We start from the raw sequence: 18,598 nt of genomic DNA, 5'->3' as shown, positions 1-18,598 counted from the left end.
CTGTCTGTTTCTTACTATAATGTCTATCTCAGTCTGACTCAGTGAGCACCAGCCTGTCAATGCTTTGAAATAAGTCTTTTGGGTACACTGGATACAGCAAACAAACAATAACAATAGTAAATTGACAAAACTGAGAGGCACGACTGCCGTAAAACAAAAACAGGCACACACACACATATATAATATACACACACACACACACACACACACACACCCAAAGTGTCCGCAAGTGAATGAAAAAGTAAAATGTGAAATCGGTGCAAGGGAAGCAAGATGATTTGTAGGCAAGTCAACGAAGGCCACAACAAGCACGGTGGAACCACATGGCATACTGGCTCCAGAGCTGGAACGCAGGAGGAAACACATGAGTGGATGGGTGGATGGATTTAAGCCTGATGCAACACACGCGCGCGCACACACGCAGGAGAGAGTTCATAATTTAGTTCAGGCAAGTCGGCAGTTCCTGTACGCTTTACCTGGCGGTCACGCTTTCTGGAGGCCAGAGACCAAGATAGCTTGTGATTTGTAAGCTATGTGTCCAAGGGGTGACGGGGAGGGAGGCAAGTGAGGGAGGAGGGGGAAAGTGTCAGTTGAAAAGAAAAAAGATGACATTAGAGCAAGCTTGTTTTGAATGCAGCACCTTAACCACTTACAGTATGCCATACATGTATACTTCTACAAGCTCACAATGTGTCGCATCATGGTGAAGATCTGCTATATTTCTTTTTTTCCTTCCTTCCTACCCTTTCCCTTTTTTTTTAATATACTGTTAATGGGCCATAATGATATGCCCAGAATATTGACTCCAGATAGAAAGTGGTTAAAAACCTTTCTGGAACACAAAGTCAATGTTCTATCTTAACTATAACTACCCTTTCCTGAACAGTGGCATGAGCGAACCACCTAGCAACACGGAAATTACTTTGCAACTGAAACCCAATAAAATTGTCGAGTCAAGATTTTGTACACTCAGTTTACAGATTGCTTCGCTGGCAATACATTGCTTTTCCCAAGCAATATCTAGAGTAGAATAATGAGACTCAAGTGTAGCATTGCCCCACATTATGGCCCATTATGGCATTGCCCCTTTGTTTACCCGGTGTGTGTGTGTGTGTGTGTGTGTGTGTGTGTGTGTGTGTGTGTGTGTGTGTGTGTGTGTGTGTGTGTGTACAATACTAAAGTGTGAGGACATACTGCTTGGTTCTCCATGCGGGCGAAGATGACATTGAGCATCTGTGTGAGCGTGGCCTTGGCCGTGGTCTGGTTGATGAGGTTCTTGCTGGCCAAGTAGATGTTGTAACATGTCCGCACGGCCTGGAGGACGGTGCCCTCATGGATCTCTATGTGCTGGGACGTCACAGCGGTCAGCAGGGCCTAAGAGAGAGAGGGGAGTGGATGGGTCAATTGTGAAAGAATGGGGCATGAATAGCAGTAATCAATAGATTTTCTTGTTTTTCCCTTTTCTCCCGAATTTAGTCGTCATGCCAATTAATCCCACACGTGTGCGTTGTCACTGCTGTTAGCTGGGAGGGAATTCGTGAAAATCGTGCACTTGGTGATACGTTTTAGATTTTTGGTATGGTGTTAGGTATGGTTATAACGTCTATGTCTAAATATATGTCTAAAGATATCAGAATCAGATTGATTCAATTTAAAATTCATAACCGCTTCTTCTATTGGACACCTGAACGATTGCACAGACTTGGTCTTAAAGAGACAGCTGAATGTTGGAAGTGTGAAGATCCTTCAATCGGTGGGCACCCTAATTCACACACTATGGGAATGTCTGTAATTGAGAGCTTTTGGAATCAAATCCATAACTGCATCGTAGCAATGACAAGAATTGATTTCCCGTTCTGCCCTAGGCTTTACATACTGGGCGACCCGAAGCAGGTTGCCCACTGTGAATATGCAGATTTCATCCTGACGGCTATCATGATTGGTAGACACGTTCTGATGAGGGGTTGGAAGAAAGAAGGAGGGGAGTTCCTCTTTCCAAGAATAATATAGAGAGATTGGCAGGGTGGCTGCTTATGAGGAAATGATTAATAGGAGGTCTGATAGAATGGATAAATACATCCGCAAATGGGGAGGCTTTATAATGTGTATGGCCAATAGGACTTGAGGCGTGGTTATGGCGCAATATACTGTTATATTGTACAGTATGTGGCTGTTACCCGGGATTGTTTGGCATTGTTTAGTTTTACTTTTTTTTTTTTTTTTTTTTTTTTTCGTTTTGTTTTGTCTTGTGGTTGTGTTTGTTTTATTGTGTTGTGTTGTGTTGTGTTGTGTTGTGTTTTGTTTTTGTCTGTTCTATGGTTGCTGTGTACTTTGTTCGATGTTATTGTGAAAAATATAAAACAAAATAAACATTGAGTCATAAAAATATAACTCCTTTGGGAAATGGAACTCCTTTCCATTGCTATTGAATTCCATTTCCATAGCAACGCATGTTAAACTCACAGCATTGTGGGTAATGTAGTATTTCTCTGTGAGCAGATTGCTAGTGAAACTTGTTTTTCTTAACACTAGAGTGATTGCATACAGACTTGCGGCTTCTACAGTAGCATAATGGCGTAGTTTTACAAACAGGATCCTAGTGGTAAGTGTACATTGAATTGTTAAGACATTATGGACATGGCTGATAAGGAAATCCCCTATAGTGTACTTCCAAGTTCCGGCACCTCACTGCTATACTCTATACAGTTCACTTAGTGACTTTTGTGTCAATGGTGGATGCTAGATAACAATATATATAATTGATATACTATACGTATATAATAAATCACTATCCCTCCAGACAGACACACATGTTCGAGAGGGAAGAGTAGGCACAGTGGCACACCTTGATGATCTGTAGTTGTACGCCTTCATCAGTCTGTGGTCCCTGGAAACAGGCGCAGATGGTCTCTATGATTCGGTCGATCAGCTTTTTGCCCGGGGCTGTGTTGTCCGGGGCACTGCCTGTCAGGTGACCGTATGCAATCAGCTTCTACACATACACACACACACACAGAAACAACGTGATGTATAACACGAGATGGTGGCAACTTTGTTCAGATAGTCATGATGCTCCGCGATGATGTTCCAATAGTCATAGATTCACACTGCTAAATTCAGCTTTAACTGAATTAAGAAATGACTGATGATGAAGCATTCAAACATGAACAACACTGCTCAGTGAGACATGGCCAACAGTGGATTAACAGGCATTAACAGACTGTGGAGAGCACAGTAAATACAACTTTATGTCTCATCCAAACACAAACACACACTTGGTTTTGGTTCCGCCCCTCCACGACCACTGACCTGTAAACAGTCAAGTGAGGTGATGACGATGCGCGGACATTTGGACTGACACGCCAGCTCGAACGGCAGGAAGTATTTGTCGGCTTCGATGAAGTTGGTCTTCGATTTGATTGGCGGTAAAGTGCTGGAGCTCGATTTGCCATCTCCTGGGGGCGGACTGGGATGGAAGAACATAGAAAGAGAGAGGGAGAGTGTCTGGTAAAAGAAACAGTTCCGTCAACCAGAGTCCCCCTTTTGACATGCAGCCACAGCTAGTGGCACGTTAAAGAACCACGCTTGGTGTTCACTACCACTTCAGCTCGTACTGATCTCGTGTCGAGCAAAGCGCTGAGCCTTTGCGTATATTGTGAAAAAAGAAAAGAAGAATGCTGATCCTGTATTTCCATCCCTCTGGTGATGTGAATACATGCTAACCTCAGGGGAATAGGCAAATAAACATATTTTTCTTATGACACTGTATTCGGTGTAGTGACTGACTGTGCTGGAAATTCATCTCTCTGACTTGGCAGAGGGGGCAACGCTGTAGGCTCCATATTCCAACGGCTCTGCTTCGTTTTTGTTTTCCGCTGAGCGAGCATCTACCAGCCATGAGCTCGTAACTGTGCCATTAATCAAAAGCTGAAACTATATTTCTCTGTTCTTTCGCTCTGGAGGTGTAGATGTAAAGGATGGCAGTGGTTCATGTCTCTTAAACAGGGGTCTTCAACATTTTCAGGCCAAGGACCACTTACCTGAGAGAGATATGAAGCAGGGACCCCCACAATCTGTTCATAGATTCCGTATAGTGACATTGACAGCACAATCGTGAATCATCAGTGTATTTTGGATTCATGTCAATTTGTGTTTTCAGATATTTAACCACTTGAACCGTCAATACTTACTAAACTTGACCTTACACTCTGTACTTAGTCTGCTCTTTTCCCCTCTACACCAAAGCTCTTTGCCGGAAATAGCCGATCTACAAGTTCACGACACCTCGCGCTGCGAGGCGTTGTGAGCTTGTAGATCAGCTATTTTTGGCTAAAGTTCTCAGAATATGGACACTAGGGTTCAAGTGGTTAATATAAAAAAGGACAAAAAAAAACTTTCTATCACTCAAAGATTTGGAGGACCCCCTGTAGTAACTCTGAGAACCCCCTAGGGGTCCCGGACCCCCTGTTGAAGACCCATGCTCTTAAGCATCCCCCGGCAGCCAGGGTAGTACCACACCCAGAGTGCACTGTGCCCTTAGTGGAGGAGGAGGGAGATGGACACAGAGAGAGGGGGTATGGTGGGTTTATTTGTTTATGCCTTGGCAGAGAAAAAGGATGACTTCAGCTCCTTTAGAGGGATGACCTCGCAGACGGAGAGGAGAGGAGAGGAGAGGAGAGGAGAGGAGAGGAGAGGAGAGGAGAGGAGAGGAGAGGAGAGGAGAGGAGGAAGGAAACATAAAAAAAAAAAGCCAATAATAGATCAGATAAAAACACAGGCTTATCTGAATGCTCTCCAGTGTGGACATGTGTTCTTCAATGCCTTCCCTGCCATTTGATTTTCCTTTCCTATTTCCTTTCCAAGATATATTAGGGAATGCAACAGAGGAGAAACAGGGTGAGCAGGGGGGTGACATTCAGTAAATGGTCTTGCTGGCTGGGAATCGAACCGGGTACTCACTGTACAGAGCATTGCACCCACGGATATAAAAAGCTAGATACCTCATCCGGCGCTGCAGTTCATTGGCACGACTGGTAAAAAAAGGCACTCAAAGTGACTACTGACCAATCACAGTGTGTCTTTTCTGGGACTTATATTCAATTAAAAGGAACTTTATTGGCATGAGGAGACAAACGTTTACATTGCCAAAGCAAGTGCCTCTGGAAGCAAGTGCCTCCGGAAGCTTGCCACTGCCAGTCCTTTTTTACCAACACCCCAAAGCGGGAGGAGGCGTCTACCTTTCTATGTCTAATATTGCACCCATGTGATTGCGACCGTAGGTCGCATTTACTACCAAAACCTCCACGGGCTGTCTGTCAGTGAGTCAGTCAGTCCGTCACACTTTTGCCCTGCTCATATCTCCACAACCGTTGCCCCCATCCATGACAAATTTTGCACACACACTCCTTGACTGCCAAACTACAACCTCCAAGGACCCCCGGAGCCCCAGGGACCCCCAGGTCCCTGGGGGACCCCCAGATGTAAAAAATGACCAAATGTGCTCACACGTCACACGTCACACTTTTTCCCTGCTTATATCTCTGCACCCGTTGACCCGATCCATGCCAGATTTTACACACACACTCCTTGCCTGCCAAAACTACAACCTCCAAGGTCCCTGGGGGACCCCCAGATGTAAAAAATGACCAAATGTGCAAAAATGACCAAATGACCACCCCAACGGGGCTGCTCACGGGGAATTCCCGGGGACCACCGACTCCTGGTGCTCCAGAACGGATGCAAAAGTGGTGGCGCCCCCAGTGGAGGACCCCCTGCCACTGCAGCGCACATAAAATGCCGTAACTCGGGCTAGGAGCGTCCGGGAGAGCCGGGGCCGGTACCTATTCGTCCGCCAAGGCAACGCGGAGACCCCACCCCTCATTTCTCACATGGCCCTATTCTAGCGCCACCTTCAGGACGATTTTTAAAACACATTTTTGGACACTGCTCCTACAGTTTTTGCCCTAAAATCACGAATATCACTACACAGCATGTCTACACTCATGTCATCAACATGGATCAGGAAGATTTGGGAAAAACAAATTTTTTCCCTATTTGTGGAGATAAGCCACCTACGGTCGCTTATCTCCCGATTAGGGAGTCTTACTGGTATGTATGTACCATGTTCCATTCAGGTCACCCCAATCTTCCTTTTTTCTTTCACAACTAGCCCTTACCCGTTCAAAGATATGAGCTCCGAAATGATGTGCAGTGTGTGGGTTATGGGATGTGGGATGAGGGATGAGGGATGGAAAGTAACTTTATTAACTGGTGCTTGCATGATAATATGTAGGAGCATCAATGTAAGAAATACCCGTTTTGTTTAATGGCTACAGAGATACTGTGTTCCACCCCACCACCACCCCCCCCAACCCCACCCGCCCCCCGCCCGCCCGCCCGCCTGCACACACACCCGCCTGCTGTTACCCTGCTCCTGTAGTTTATTTCTGGACCCGGCCAGCCTGCCCCCCCAACCCCTAGAACCAGCCCAACTTCTGCTTTATACTGCTTATTCATAGTATGGACATTACGTGTACTTTAGCCATTCAGCTAGGGAGGTGGCAATGGCTCCTCAGAGGTAAAAGTCTTCCTTAGAGCTACAGTATAAGCGAAGCTTAACGCTGGCACTGAGGATTTTGCCCAGTATAGGGAAAGCTGTTAATGGCCATTCCATGTGTGATAAAAAAAAAGAAGGTTCTGCCTGGTTATAAAGTGGTCAGAATTTATGTTGAGGCAGAGGGGTGATAGGAAGTGAACAGCATGGGACCATGAAAAGGCATTGTAATCCCTTTGTAATCACAACCATGCCAGAGTCACATTTTCGTAAGATCTGAGATATGCACAGGTGGAGATTAAAGGAATAGTTCACCCCAATTGCCCCTAACCTTTTTTTGTCGCATTACTAAGCCAATAATTTGATTACAATAAATGTACCCCCATTGATTCCAGATGGGGACCCGAATGCATTTGGGTCCCCATCTGAGATCAAAGGGGCTGAATTGATTATAATCAAATTATTGGCTGAGGAATGCAACAAAAAAACAACAACAAAAAAACAAAAAAAAAGTCTCCAAGGGGTGAGAAAGAAAGTCAGTTTGGGGGTGACCTACTCCTTTAACCCACCCAGGGTGTAGGAGATGCCGGCCAGACATTAATTGATGTCCAATATTTATCAGAAAACCCTCAACCACCACAGAACCAGGAGTCTCCTTCAAGACAACATGGGTCTCTGAAAAATGCTGATGTGGTTCTTCTGTTTATGTGCACATCAGAGTAGAGGAATGTGAACGGAGAGAGACAGAGAGATAACAAGAGAGGGACAGAAAGACAGAGAGAGAAGCTGGCAGCAGAGGGGATGGGGTGGAGGAGTGGCAATCATGCTACATTTCATTCCAAGGCCGTTACATGGCAGCCGGGGCACCCGCAGTGCATACAAATACCAGCACACACACACACACACACACACACACACACACACACACACACACACACACACACACACACACACACACACACACACACACACACACACACACACACACACACACACACACACACACACACACACACACACACACACACACACACACACACACACACACACACACAGGACTTGGGCATCTAGGCAGGGGTTTGTGAACTCATTAACAAGAGGGCAAGGGGAAAACACAAAAACACACTACAGGCAGCACAGAGACAAAACCCCACAGCATGACCCCACAGCGATTGAGAGAGAGGGAGGGCTGCTTGCCTTGAATCTTACAGGGCCTGAACAAGCAGAAACTGGCAGACAAAACCATTTAAATGACCACCTGATGGGATTTTGTTCTAGTTTTCTCCCCAATTCTTTCTTACAATCATTTCATTTTAGTCATCATGCCAAATCCCAATTCACCAATGTAGTCCCTGTCACTGTTGGGGAGGGTGTGCTGTGGACAACACGTGTCTCCTCCGAAACACGTGACGTCACCGGCTGCTTCTGACAGTTCACTGTAAGGCAGGCAGGGGTCTTCAACAGGGGGTCCGGGACCCCTAGGGGGTCCTCAGTGTTACTTCAGGGGGTCCTCCAAATCTTTGTGTGATAGAAACTTTTTTCCTCCTTTTTTACATTAACCACTTGAACCCTAGCATCCACATTCTGAGAACATTAGCCAAAAATAGCAGATCCACAACGCCTCGCAGCACGAGGCATTGTGAGCTTTTAGATCGGCTATTTTCTGCAAGAGGTTTGGTGTAGAGCGGGAAAAGAGCAGACTAAGTACAGAGTGAAAGGTCAAGTTTATTAAGTATTGACGGTTCAAGTGGTTAAATATCTGAAAACACAAATTGACATGAATCCAAAATACACTGATGATTGTGCTGTCAAACAATTAAATATATGGAATCTATGAAAAGGTCGTGGGGGTCCCTGCTTCATCTCTCACTCAACTAAGGGGTCCTTGGCCTGAAAAGGTTAAAGACCCCTGGCCTGCTGTAAGGAGTTTACACTGGGAGGGCGGAGCATGTAGTGAGAAACGTGCTATCCATCTTCGCACTCTGCTCAACATGCAGCCCAACTAACCTGTAGGAGTTGCAAATGCACAGACAAAGAGTGATCTTGTTTTAAATCATTTAAATCAGCTTACCTTAATCTTTCTGATTCTTCTTTGATTTCCTCTGAAATAGAAAGGAGAGACACAGAGGGAGAGGAAGAGAGAGAGAGAGAGAGAGAGAGAGAGAGTGTGAGATGTTAGTCCAGGATCAGCCTAGGGGCGAGTAAATTCTGCTCATGTTTTACTAAGCTAATAACACCACTGGGAATAGCAGCAGCATAGGCTACAGTGCAGCACAGAGGATTTGTCGTGTTGACGAAGACCTGAGTTTCAGAGGATCTTTCTTGGCTCCTGCTGAGCTTGCGCTGTCTGACATGTTTATGTGCATCCAAGGAGACAGCTATGGCAAAAAAATGTACAGTATATCTCCCTCAATGTTCTCAAGAGGTCAGCAGCTGTGCTCTCAAGAGGTCAGGCTCAAACAGGAGTAATGTTATGTGCATGTCATGTACGCTCGCTTGCATGCTTCTTCTACACACACTTTGCATGTCATAAAGGGTGATATGGAGTGAAACCTCAAGACAAACAAACTCATGCAAAAATGAGAGCATGCCTTTTTTGTGAACCCGATGGTTGCTAGCCTGGCACTAAATCTCTATATGGAAACCTGCATTTCTAAGGGGCGGATTAAGAAAAATGCCTCTGGCGCCCCATATTTGCATACAGGGCCCTGATTGGTCGGTCCCTCACAACTTCAGAGAGAGTCAAATCCAATCACAACTGAGTGCGACAGACTAAATCTGCAGAGGGACATTTATTTCTTGCAATGGCAGATTCAGATTTTTCCCCCAGAGAGAAAGGAGACAGATCAATGTGGCAACACACTGACCGATCAGTAGTAACACAGTTTACACACACAGTAGAAACACAGTTAACCACCCGCCCGGTGCGCTAGTGTGCGTGTGAGCCAAGCACAATGTTACTGTGTTTGTACACTGATCCGCAGACATGAAGGCAAGGGTCTGAGACCACAGCTGAGCAATGACATAGAGGAGCAGAGGAGCAGAGGAAAGAAGATATAAAGTTATAGTGAGAGACAGAGAGAGAGAGGTGAGATAATGGTGAAACACTAACTGAGAGGCTCAGCTGATGCTAAACATTCAGTATTATTCTTACATGCCTAGCAACAGTAACCACAACAGTCTCCGTAGCAGGTTTCAGCTTTGTGTTAAATTAAGAATACTTTGTACAAACTACAAAGGTATGTTATGGGCAAAAAAAGGTAATACAAACTGGAAGTTCAACATTTAAACATAATGTTCATCTTATCAGTATCTTCAGAACATGTTGTATCAAGGAAGACATTATGTTTCTGTGAATGATGGTGCAGAGGTAAAGTAAGTAACTGCCCACCACCAAGGGTCACACACACAGTCACACAGTCACACACACACACACACACACACACACACACACACACACACACACACACACACACACACACACACACACACACACACACACACACACACACACACACACACACACACACACACACACACACACACACACACACACACACACACACAGGTCCCACCCTGTGGAACTGACATGCGATCCAAGGACATTTTATGTTGGCAGCTTTCCATCGTATCACTCTGCACCAAATACAATGGGACTGTGACCCACTGGCCCCTTGATCCAAGTCCTTCCTGTCTATCTCTCTGACTCTGTTCCCAACATAATCATGAAAATTAATGTCTGCAGCAGTTTGTTTGTGTGTGTGTGTGTGTGTGTGTGTGTGTGTGTGTGTGTGTGTGTGTGTGTGTGTGTGTGTGTGTGTGTGTGTGTACGCACGCGTCGTACATGTGTGAGAGAGTGAGTGTGTGTGAGTGTGCACGCAAAGCTATCCGCATGCTGTGGAACATCAGTGTGTGTTGCTGATGGCCGTGGAGCAAGAGGCCATGAATGAGTAAGTCGGTAGTGATTAGGCTACAAGAGGAAAAGCAAATCTAAAAAGTTGCCAACCCTAGGACTCGTCATCAACAAGTCCTTCAGGGAAGGTCAGAGCGCTGGACCCGAACAAGGCGCTCTCGAGCAAAAAATCACACCCGTGTGAACTGAGCGGTGGTTTACCCACCTCATAGATCATGTGTACCAATTTTTGTGACATTTGAAGAAAATATGTAGGAAAAGGAGCAAAAAGTGTGTTTTGGAGAAAATTCAAGATGGCGGAAAATCTATCCTGGCGCAAATGGGCGTGGCCTATATGGGGAGATGCGTCTTGACCCAAGGAATCCAGGGAAAAAAGAATTTTAATTTTCCGATCTACGGTTCAAGAGTTACGGGGCAAAACGCAAAGTGGGCCGTTATAGCGCCACCATGAGGCCGAGTGATGTAATTATTTTTGGATTCATTCTTAAAATCATTATGAATCTCCTCTCCGAGGTTTGAAACTGTAGCTCCTATGGTTTACGAGAGAAAAATACTTGAAAGTGATTTCTTGCATTGTCCCATTATAAGTCAATGGGGACAATTAAGCGTCGTTTTTTGCCGATTACGTCGGCATGGTAAGGCGGATCGGAACGAAAGGTAATAGCACACCATTCCCGGCCGAGCCGCACATTTTGATGAATATATTGCGCGAGTGGCGTAAATGGTGCGGCACTAGTTACGCGCCGAAGTTTAGGCTACATACAGACAGACACGGACGGACGGACGGAGACCCACACACACGGCCACGTATAGGAGCGTTGTGACCACCGCTCAAAAAACAAGCATCTGCTGTAAGCCACAGAATCGATGTGTGGTCGTGTATGGCCTTTTCTCTGCTGTTGATGAATCACTGTCTGAGCAGAGGTCTAGCATTCAATCTCAAACGTGTGAGTCACACACACGCACGCAAGCAAGCACGCACGGTAAACTCCTCAGTGTTGGCATCCATTTTTGAGCGGTGGTCACAACGCTCCTATACGTGGCCGTGTGTGTGGGTCTGTCTGTCTCCGTCCGTGTATGTAGCCTAAACTTCGGCGCGTAACTAGTGCCGCACCATTTACACCACTCGCGCAATATATACATCAAAATGTGCAGCTCGGCCGGGAATGGTGTGCTATTACCTTTCGTTCCGATCCGCCTTACCATGCCGACGTAATCGGCAAAAAACAACGCTTAATTGTCCCCATTGACTTATAATGGGACAATGCAAGAAATCACTTTCAAGTATTTTTCTCTCGTAAACCATAGGAGCTACAGTTTCAAACCTCGGAGAGGAGATTCATAATGATTTTAAGAATGAATCGAAAAATAATTACATCACTCGGCCTCATGGTGGCGCTATAACGGCCCACTTTACGTTTTGCCCCGTAACTCTTGAACCGTAGATATTTTTCCCTGGATTCCTTGGGTCAAGACGCATCTCCCCATATAGGCCACGCCCATTTGCGCCAGGATAGATTTTCCGCCATCTTGAATTTTCTCCAAAACACACTTTTTGCTCCTTTTCCTACATATTTTCTTCAAATGTCACAAAAATCGGTACACATGATCTATGAGGTGGGTAAACCACCGCTCAGTTCACACGGGTGTGATTTTTACTCTCAGGGCTGTATTTTGATTGTCTTAGGTACCAGCTCTTATGCCTGTCCATACTGCCTCCGACCACCAAACCTTTTGTCGGAAAGGTCCGGTTCAACTACTAAATGATGTCACTTCTGAAAAGCCGAATTAGAGTTTGGAAAGCTGCACGTCGGAAAGTCAGAACTCTCCGACGAAAAGTTCAGTGGTCGAAGGCAGTATGGACGGGCCTTTAAGTTAAGGCATAAGAGCTGGTACTTGAGACAATCAAAATACAGCCCTCAGTGTTAAATGAACACTGAAGCCTTTACTCTGCAGTAGGCAGGCTGTGGTCGGAAATGTTGTCAGAATGTGGGCGGAACCGAACGCGTAACGCATTGTTGTGAACATGCAATGCACTGAGCAGCTGTCCGTCCGTTCAGAATCGCATTCATGTAAACTGATCTGGGTACGCCCAGTCACCAAATTCATTCAAATGAGCGTGTGTAAACACAACGCCAAACAGGCAGGCAGACGGTGCACACACACAAACAGTCAGTTTGGTGGGAGTGATGGGTTGGGATTGTCATCCAGATAATTTGTTTGGTGGTGTATAATGCAAGTGGTGACATACTTATTAGACATAGAAAGCCCTGTGATCTACGCAGCGAGGCCCCACAAATGACAACACCGGCTTCAACCAGCTGTTGGTTTCAAGCTAAACAAGCTGAATTCATGATCACAATCAAGTGACACTAATGCATTGCACACTAGGGATGGGTTGATATGAAAATGTCATATCACGATTAATGTGACAAAAGAAATCGCGATTTACGATATTATCGCGATAATCAAAATCCATTATCCTGGGGCGGAACATTTGTCAAAAAATAGCAGATCTACAAGCTCACAGCGCATCGCATTGCGAGATTGTAGATCGGCTATTTTTTGGCAAAGGCATTTATTAGTGAGTGGGAAAAAAAGACTGTATCAAGTACGTATATTATAAGTACCTTTTAACAATTATAGAGGGTTTAAGTGGTACCGGATATGCAGCTCGGCAAATAAAAAGTGAATTGATCCCAGTGCATGACAGAGGACGATATCACGATAAAATAAATCTCCACGATACAATTATTGTGAGTGTTTTTTTATCACAATAAACGATAATATCGCTTATCATCCCATCCCTATTGCACACACATTCAGTTATGTGTACGTACACAATGGCATTTAGTTTGTGCACACACACAAGTTAGCCAAGAGTTGCAGATAGTGTAAAAGAAAATCGTAGTCACAATATAACAGGAAAACAGGAGATGTCATCGCATCGCAACATGAAATCCCCATCCGTTTCCATTTACATCTTTTCGCAGAAATGCCTACTGTATATCATGGCTTCTGTGTTTACATCGCAAGTTTGGGCTAGAGATGCTGTTTTCAACGGCCCATAACATTATTTTACTGGGGCAGAGAATGAGTTAATGTAGAGTATATCTCATTTGCACCAACTCAACCTTGACATCAATTCTGTCTGTGAACGAACCAGCAATCCTTCCATGCAGCCTACGGGGAGTGGGAGAGAAACACAAATGTCTTCCACAGCCGTGTTAGGTGCAGGTCTTTCTAATCTACACCCTACAATTTGCCCAGAAACGCTACATTACTGCCAGCACTTTTACAACTTATATAACCAAGAAGACTGCTCATTCCCCGCCTCTGCTCCTGTGCTAGGTGTAGAGAGTGCTGTTGTTGACCTTGAAAAGACCGTCCTACTGAATCCTGGGACCCCCAGAATAATCAAAGCAGCAGCAGCAGCAATGGACAGGGAAGGAGTGGATATGGTGTGGTCCTTCGACTAGGGATGGGACGATAAGCGATATTATGGTTTATCGTGATAAAATAACACTCACGATAATCGTATCGTTGAGATTTATCGTGATATTGTCCTCCGTCATGCACTGGGATCAATTCACCTTTTATTTGCCGAGCTGCATATCCGGTACCACTTAACCCCTCAATAATTGGTAAAAGGTACTTATAAAATACTTACTTGATAAGTCTTTTTTTCCACTTTCTATCAAATGTCTTTGCCAAAAAATAGCCGATCTACAAGCTCACAACGCGTCGCAACGCAACGCGTTGTGAGCTTGTAGATCTGCTATTTTTTGGCAAAGGCTCTGCCCCAGGATAATGGATTTTTAATTATCGCGACAATATCATAAATCACGATTTCTTTTGTCACAATAATCGTGATATGACATTTTCATATCGTCCCATCCCTACCTTCGACCATATAGGACAATTTGATCGTTACCGTAATGAGCTGCCGCTGCTGTTCTGCGCGCTTAATCATTGTCATTCTAGAAAGTTCATAGAATGAAGCGGGCCGATCATGCTGATTCTCTGAGAGACAGGAAAAAAAAAACATCAGAAATAAAAGGTGTCTACTGACACTGACAAAACAGCTCCATCTGCCCTTGAACAGAACCTCTCCCAAAGAGCCTGGAGATGACTACTGTAGATAGAAGCTGCAGTGCCAGGCCTTCCAGCAGAAACAAAACACACTGCTCTGTTTACAGGCCTGGAGCATGCTCCCCCAGCCCAGCAACATTGATATCTAGCCCCCATCCAGGGCTAATCAAGGCCTCTAATGTGGGGAGCCTACATAAGAAACCCATTATGTTGACCAGATACATTAGGAGGGGGCCATACGACTCTCTGAGGAGCTATAGCGCAAACCAGACCCCGATACAAAGCCAGCCTTTGTGGCTTCCATAATGTATGAGAGCAGCCAACAGAAACCTGACTCACCACTTCTTAAAGCGGCAGCAGTTTTTCATCATGTTCAACTTCAAGGTGCGCTGTCCTCTTCCCCTTGGCTCTATCGTTTGACCCCAATCCCCACAGTGAATTACACTAACTTATATGACACAAAGGGAGCATTACTCTACATTAAAGTCAGGGTATGAAAATTCACCCTCGGGGAGAGCTATTATGTGCAGACATATCACTTTTCCTTGGGTTTCAAGAGGTGTGGTCCCTTGGCATACATTTGGCATAGATGGCATGTATGGCAGTTTATGCAACAGCTGTCTGGGGTGGTGTCGTGGTGGAACAGCAGCATGTGTCGCGACCTGTAACTCAGAGATGACAAATAACCAAATGGACCATTAAGCATGATATATTGAGTAACGAAAATAGCCGATACAGTACAAGCTCACAATAAGTTCATCCACGATGCCTGGTGAACTATTAGATAGGGCTGTCACAATTATTACATAATCGTCTAATCGCAATTATTATTTTTTGATAATAGTCATAATCGTTTAAATGTTGAAAAATGTTTATATATGTTCAAACATTATTTTTTTTTTGGAAATAGCAGATCTACAAGCTCACAACGCGCCGCGATGCGACACGTTGTGAGCTTGTAGATCTGCTATTTCCACTATCAATGTTCTTTTTAAAGTGTAAAGTTGTCAAATATGTCCTTCATTTCTTTGTATATTTGGGTTATGTGTCATATCTGCGATGTGCAACTTCAAAGCCTACAAGCCAAACAGAAATGTAATTATCAACGACAAAAACACAATTAAATCGTTAATTGCAATTATTTGAGTGACAATTAATCGTCATGTAAAATGTCATAATCGTGACAGCCCTACTATTAGAACTGCTGGAAAATAGGTAGAGTGCAATGTAGTCATTTGACAGAGCTGATACTGATCCTGACCCTATTTATTACATCAGATACCCATTTTCCCCATTTTCAGAGTATACCGTTGTTCCTGTCTGTCAGTCTGTGTCCCTTTATGCCCATACTGTATATGGAGAGATCTATCTATATAGAGTATCTGTCAGTACAATTTACTGTATGCTGAGTCCAGGCCAGTCTATGACACAGATCCAACAGACAATCACACTTGGCAAATATCAATACTATGGTTCATTCAAGACTAGAATTTTAAATACAAAAAATACCCCCATTTTGGCTCACTTGCAATGGGTTGCAAGTAACTTTTTCTGCAAATTCAAATACGCCATCTTTGAACTTCCGTCCTGAAAAGAAACCGGAAAGAACTGCAATTGGCTGCACCCAGAGACCCAAATGCATTTGGGTCTCTGGGCCTACAAAGAGGGCCTACAAAGAGTCTCCTCAAATTATTGGCTTAGGAATGCGACAAAAACTAAAAAATCAAACCTCGGTTCGAAGTGAAGCGGTGAACTTTTATTCTATGTGTTCTAGAGCTATGAACTCTGTGATCTATACATTCTTCCAATTCTGAATGAATGAATGATTTTATCTGGAGGGCCGAATTGTCATGTGAAGCTTGACCAATCCTCAAAGTATGGTCTCATTGGACATTTTTAATCATCCAATCATCAGACCGGGACGGACGTTACACACATATTCTGGATGTACGGGACAGATAAAACCTGTTCATTCTGGACTGGAATGACCATATATGGACATGAACGGGACATACAAAGCCACTCCTTGGAAGCGGCTTTAACCGCTTCAAAAATATTATTGAACTCAAGTCTCCATGGGGTGAGTAATTGATAGAAAAAAAGTCATTTTGGGGGTGAACTACTCCTTTAAGTTGTGCCTCAGCTGGACATAAGATCATTCAAAGGCTGGCTAATCATTTCTCCACTCTCCTCTCGACTGAGCCTGGATAGGATACAAGCAAGAACAGGAGCAGTGAGAGGGAGATTCCTGAGAGCTAGAAAGATTACAAAGCACAAAGAGAGAGTGACATGTACTGTATGAAGGCAGTGGCACACATGGACACACACAGTCTCACACACACACACAGTCTCACACACACACACACACACACACACACACACGGACACACACAGTCTCACACACACACAGTCTCACACACACACACACACACACACACACACACACACACACACACACACACACACACACACACACACACACACACACACACACACACACACACACACACACACACACACACACACACACACACACAGGTGGTTCCCCACTGTAAATGATAGTGTTCATCTACAGTGCCCTTTGAGAATGAGAGTGCTCTGCTCACTGAAATTAGAATGCAGCAATATAGATCTATTAGGTGATATTTGTGGTCTGTTTTACAACCAATTAAAACAATCTTACATGAATAAATGGCACATTTATGGCAAGTTCGATTCAGATTCTTGGGGTCACGATTCGATTCAAAATCTATTCTCAATTCAAAATGAAAAAATGTAGGGTGGCATTTTCTTCCTTGGCCTAATCGGGTGTCGTTTTCTGTTTCCGCCAGTATTTTCGTGTTTCATTTTCGTGAGCAAAGCAAGCTGTGCCCTACACAATGAGACAGCGCTCCCACAGGAGAGGGCCTGTTGCTCTGACTGAAGGACTGTATCACAAACAAGAGGCTCAGCTGGCAAAGGAATGCAGACACAGCACAGGTGTGAAGAGTAGAGTGCTTGGTAGACTACCAGGTACTTTTACAAAGGGTTTATGGTTAATCCACGCAATCAAACTCTCACATGAACAGCATTAAATGTTGATCATGGATTGAATACGAGCTACAAAACAGCTCTGTCAGCATCTTATAATACTAATATTCAGCTATAGCAAGCTAAAGTAGAATACAAGCAGGCAAGGCAAGTAACAGGGACAGGAGCAGCGCCTAGAGCAGGGTTCCCCAATTTGTTTTCCCCAAGGGCCGAATCATGTCTAGGGTACCAAGCCGAGGGCCACAACATTGCAGGGGGCGATGGTGGCATTCCCGGTCCTCCAGCGACAGTTCAGATATCGTCGTTGTCGGGTGAAAATCTTGTATGTCCGAAACCGTTCGTTATGCATTTATCATTTTAAAAATGATTTAAACTAGTGAAAACAGCCGATCTACAAGCATTGTGTGGCTGTTTTCACTACTTTTGTGAGACAGCCTTGAATGATGAAGCAGGGCTTTGCTTTGCGAAAGAACGTACAAATTTGGAGATACGAGATTTCCACCCGACAACGACGATATACTAGTGTTGTTGCTGCTCTTATACCACCATTATTACTGGGGTTGGTGGGGGCCAGACGGTAGCTAGTTGTGTGACTGAATATTGTTCAAATTCCTGGACTGCAGGGAAACCTTGAAAGGGATAGCAAATTACACTCCCCCTGCCCTGAACAACTACCACCTTTATACTCCACATTCAGTACGGATGCTGATGGGGCCTCAACCTCCGTACTCTGCGTACATTTTGATCTGTTTTCTGCATGTTGCCTGGAAGTTTACAGAGTGCATATGTACGGAGCAATACCAGAGGAACTGTAGTAATATAGATACAATGGTACACAGCGAAGAAGAAAGAAATTAAAAGGATGATAAGACGACACAGCGCTACCAAATTAATAAATGCATGAGAAGTTCATGTTTGCAGACGTAGTAGCTAAACAAAAAACTATTTCAGCAAATAGTTACAATAGGATTGAGCTAAAACAGTGAAGATTTCTGTGTGCTATTTGTTAT

General features: G+C 44.5%; 1 protein-coding gene across 2 annotated transcripts in view; it reads right to left on the bottom strand.

The window, feature by feature from the left end:
• Window positions 1-18,598, bottom strand: part of arfgef1 (ADP-ribosylation factor guanine nucleotide-exchange factor 1 (brefeldin A-inhibited)) — a 90,868-nt gene that overhangs the window by 55,801 nt on the left and 16,469 nt on the right. The window contains exons 2-6 of one of the 2 annotated variants that reach the window (XM_080752060.1): window positions 8,625-8,655; window positions 3,310-3,466; window positions 2,846-2,992; window positions 1,195-1,374; window positions 477-530 (exon numbers count right to left, since the gene is read on the bottom strand). In XM_080752060.1, coding sequence (XP_080608186.1) covers window positions 477-530; window positions 1,195-1,374; window positions 2,846-2,992; window positions 3,310-3,466; window positions 8,625-8,655 — 569 coding nt within the window. The remainder of the gene's footprint in view (window positions 1-476; window positions 531-1,194; window positions 1,375-2,845; window positions 2,993-3,309; window positions 3,467-8,624; window positions 8,656-18,598) is intronic. The other variant, XM_080752059.1, reaches the window with a different exon arrangement.

Source organism: Nannobrachium achirus, assembly GCF_963921795.1.
Source record: "Nannobrachium achirus genome assembly, chromosome: 21".
NCBI lineage: Eukaryota > Metazoa > Chordata > Actinopteri > Myctophiformes > Myctophidae > Nannobrachium > Nannobrachium achirus.
The sequence above is the reverse complement of the archived record's forward strand: the minus strand, read 5'-3'. Positions and strand labels throughout refer to the sequence as shown.